Below are 4,705 nucleotides of genomic sequence, written 5' to 3'. Positions count from 1 at the left end.
TGGACAGGTGATGTTTCTAAGGTTGAAAACAATTCGCAATCGTTGGACATCACTGTATCAACTACGAGTATGGAATCGCAGCGATACACTCTGAAAAGTGTGCGAACAGTGTCTGATCTCGACCTACCAGAGCAAAGCCTCGACCAGCAATTATTGAGTCTCGGAGTCACCTCTGTACGTTGCCTATAGATCCCTATTCCAACGTACGAGCACGAATCATCATTGGACTCGACAACATTAAATGGACTATTCCGCTGGAGTTGCATGAAAGTGAAGACGACGATGTTATTGCAGCACGTTGCAGGCTTGGCTGGGCTGTTTACGGCCGCTCAGCAAAGGAATACTCATCGATTCCACGCCTGTTACATATTTGCCAATGTAGTGAGACTGGCAGTTTGGATGTTGCATTGAAAGAGTACTTTTCTTTGGAATCAATGGGAATTGTCGCTACGATCAATCCATTACGATCCAAAGACGATGAGCGATCGATGCAAATCATGGAAGCAACGACAACGTTCTTGGCAGACGAGAATAGGTGGCAAACTGGATTACTGTGGAGATTCGACAAAGTGGTCTTGCCTGACTCCTATGAAATGTGTCTTAAGCGACTAAAATGTCTTGAATCGAAAATGTCGAAAGATCCGCAGTTACGCAACTTCATGCTAACGACGATGAAAAACTATAAGGAAAATCGTTACATCAGACGCCTGGATGATAGTGAGTTGGCGCGTAAAGATATAACATGGTTTCTTCCTATCTTTACCGTCACCAACCCTAACAAGAAGAAGACACGTTTAGTGTGGGACGCCTCAGCGAAGATCCAAGGAGTGTCTCTAAACGACTGCCTGCTAAAAGGTCCTGACGCACTTGCATCATTGATGGGCATTCTAATACGCTTCAGAGAACGCCCAATTGCTATTTCGGGAGACATACGCGAAATGTTCCACCAAGTGAGGGTGCGACCAGAGGATCAGGCAGCTCAGAGATTCCTCTGGCGTGATGGAAACTCGCAACGGCCACCGGAGGTATACGTCATGCAAGTTATGACTTTTGGAGCACCGTGTTCACCTTCCTTGGCGAGTTACGTTTTGAAACGCAATGCTCAACGATATGAAGCTGAATATCCCGAGGCCGTAAAAGCCATTTGCGGCAACACTTTCGTCGATGACTGGCTTCAGTCTGTGGACTCAGTAGCTGAGATGACAAAGCTAGCCCAGGCTGTAAAACTAATTCATGCTGATGGAGGATTTGACATGCGACACTGACATCAATTCTCAAGCAGTGGTCTGTGCTCTTGAGAATAGATATGACATGTTGGACAAGCCAATTTGTTACCCAGACGTTGGTCCGGAAAAGGTTCTGGGCATGTGGTGGCAACCTGGAGAAGATTGTCTAACGTTTATGGTGAAGCCAGATACGATCGCAAAGGCTCTGGATGGTCGGCCAACTAAACGCCGCGTCCTGAGCATGATTATGACCATATTCGACCCCCTTGGAATTGTTGGATTTTTCAACATACGCGCAAAAATCATTCTGCAAAATATATGGAGGAGTGGAGTCGGATGGGATGAGCCGCTCAAAGAAGAAGACGAGGCAGACTGGCGTCGTTGGTTGGATTTGGTGCCAACGTTAAACAATCTGCGTATAGCCCGATGTTTAAAAGGAGTTAGTGCAGCTAGATGTCTGGAAATGCATACATTTGTAGACGCGAGTGTTAATGCATACGCTGCAGTCGTATACATCCGAGCTGAAGTAGACGATCAAGTTCATTGCAGCCTTGTAGCGTCAAAACAAGGGTTGCTCCATTGAAACCAATTTCGATACCTCGCATGGAACTCATGGCTGCTGTTTTGGGACTGAGGTTGGCCAGATGTATCGAGTCTGAAATGTCAGTACACGTTGACAAGAAAGTATTCTGGACAGACTCTAGAGACGTTCTATTCTGGATACGTTCGGATGTTCGTAAATTTCACCAATTTGTTGCACTCCGCATTGGCGAAATCTTAGAAGGATCAGATGTGAGTAACTGGAGATGGGTCCCGTCAGCGCAAAATGTGGCCGACGATGGTACCAAATGGACAAGAACGCCTGTCATTAACGAAGCGAATAGGTGGTTCAGAGGGCCTCAATTTCTATATTCGGATGACTCTCAGTGGCCGCAGATGAACATTGATGCGAGCCAACATAGCCATACTATTCTGCAACACGTCGAAGAGCAATTGGAAGCCATGTCACCTTTGAGCTGTATCTCACCAGACCCAGAAAGATTCAGCAAACTGGAGAGATTAAGAGCCGCACAGTTGCGAGTATTGGATATCTTGCGATCTATTGTCAAGAAGAGCATGGGATCGGAATTAAAGAAGTTACTATTACTTGAGCGGCCAATCGAGATGGATATCATTCTAATACGAGTGTGCCAGGAAACCGAGTATTTCAGCGAGATGAAATGCTTGAAAATGGGAAGCAGTATTATAGATCGGAAGAGCAAGCTATTCAAATGCTCTCCGTACTTGGACGAAGTAAGCATACTGCGCGTCAAGGGAAGAATCGACCTAATAGAAGGAGTCGAAGTAAACCTAAAGCGACCCATAATCCTACCAAGAAGACATCGATTTACACTTCTGCTGGTTGAGTCGTATCATCGCCGGTACCATCATCTGTACGATGAGATCGTGGTCAATGAACTACGGCAAAAGTTCCTGATATTTGGTCTGAGAGCCTTGGTGAGAGAGGTTTCTCAAACTTGTCCAGCATGCCGGATGAGGCGCGCGCGTCCTAGGCCTCCAGAAATGGGAAGTCTACCGCGTGAGCGTTTGGCGCACCACATGGCGCCGTTCACCTATACAGGAGTGGATTACTTTGGGCCCATCGACATCATCGTTGGACGACGGCACGAGAAGCGCTGGGGTGTTCTGTTCACATGCCTCACAATTCGTGCCGTACACCTGGATATTGCAACGTCATTGTCAACCGACTCTTTTCTTTGTATTCTAAAGGCATTTATAGCGAGACGTGGTTGCCCGCGACGAATGATGTCCGATAATGGGACTAACTTCCGAGGTGCGAGTAGAGTGTTAAAAGATGAAGTGGAGCGTATATCGACCAGGGATGTGGAGACCAAATACCCAGAAATGGAGTTCATGTTCATTCCGCCAGGCTCACCGCACATGGGCGGTGCATGGGAAAGATTGGTACGCTCAACAAAGTCCATTCTAACGGAGATCTTGCCGCCTGGTGGATTGCGAGAAGAAGTGCTTCGTGCTGCGTTGGCTGATGTGGAGGGTATTCTCAACTCACGCCCACTCACATATGTACCACTGGGATCGGCAGACTCAGAAGCGCTTACACCGAACCATTTCCTCTTGGGCCACTCTAGTGGAATTCGTGAACGAGACAGCGAAATCCATAACGGTGACAAGCTTGCCAAAGGATTCAGAATTTCGAGCCAGTTAGCCGATCAGTTCTGGAAAAGATGGATTCGAGAATATCTACCAACGCTTACGCGTCGTACCAAATGGTTCCAACCGCCGCCAGATTCGATCGCCGTGAATGACATTGTTGTTATCGCAGATGAGAATGGCAAACGAAACAGCTGGCCCAAAGGAGTTGTGGTAGATGTTCACCGATCGAGAGACGGTCAGGTACGGAGTGCCGTAGTGCGCACTCCAGAAGGTATTGTGACTCGCCCCGCCGTAAAGCTAGCCAAATTAGATTTGAAAATTGGTAATACACAACGCGAATGCTAGTGAATTACGGGGTGGGGAATGTTGGCGGGCGAACTAAATTTTCTACTGGGGCTTTGCCAGCGCATTTCCTACTGGGCATTTGTAATCGGTGATTCTCTTTTGTGCATTGGAATTTCACCGTTACGTTCGCTAGAAGTAGCAATGCAGCTGCAAATTTCGGCAGCGTGATTTAATTTGAATTTGTATTTGAGCCCAAGCAGAGGCAAATAATTGTTAACAATAAAATAGGGATTTGAAGGTGTGCGCAGAGCACGAATGTAAGTAAAATTATGAAATTATAATGAAATGTAAATAATGTAATGAAAATAATAAAGATTTCAGCAAATATTGATCCACTACAAGTTGTTGTTTTCGACTAGTGGATTGCTCGAAGTACGAGCAACGGCACACCAACCAAGGCACGGATCCGGTGCCAACAGGCTCAATTACTTTATCGATTTGCTCTTCGCCCGATATGACCATCTGATCGTCGACCATCTGCAGTTCGTCCCCTTGGTTAATTCGTTTTTTCGTGAGCATTTTGCTATATTGTTGTTGCTTGTTATTGTTTGTTTTCTTGATAAACTTGTTAAAAAGAATATATCATTTTGCTTTCACTTTTGTTCTTGTTGTTTGCAATTTGAGAATATCATTTTTTTTTTTGTATATTTGATCTTTGAAATGTGCGGCTTATTAATTTCTTTTCTGCATTTAGTTAAGTTAATTCGTTTTTTTCGTGAGCATTTTTGCTATATTGTTGTTGCTTGTTATTGTTTGTTTTCTTGATAAACTTGTTGTTAAAAATTCTTTTGTACATTTTTTGTTTTGTGTTTTTCTGTTTCAATTCAATTTAACAATTATTTTTTTTTGGGGATTTTTGTTTTATCGTTTAACAATAAACTTAATATGTTTATAAACTTTAATATCAATTAAAAACGTCTTACAAATTAATAAACACATATTATATAAAATTGCATTTG

General features: G+C 44.3%; 1 protein-coding gene across 1 annotated transcript; it reads left to right on the top strand.

The window, feature by feature from the left end:
• Window positions 1–1,311: 1,311 nt before the first annotated feature.
• LOC132798003 (uncharacterized) lies at window positions 1,312–3,672 on the top strand (the record flags this gene model as incomplete). Its single annotated transcript, XM_060809732.1, has 2 exons — window positions 1,312–1,665; window positions 2,154–3,672. Coding segments are annotated over exons 1-2 (1,873 nt in total), but the record flags the coding sequence as incomplete, so codon positions are not given.
• Window positions 3,673–4,705: the final 1,033 nt, after the last annotated feature.

Source organism: Drosophila nasuta, unplaced genomic scaffold (assembly GCF_023558535.2).
Source record: "Drosophila nasuta strain 15112-1781.00 unplaced genomic scaffold, ASM2355853v1 ctg55_pilon, whole genome shotgun sequence".
NCBI lineage: Eukaryota > Metazoa > Arthropoda > Insecta > Diptera > Drosophilidae > Drosophila > Drosophila nasuta.
The sequence above is the reverse complement of the archived record's forward strand: the minus strand, read 5'-3'. Positions and strand labels throughout refer to the sequence as shown.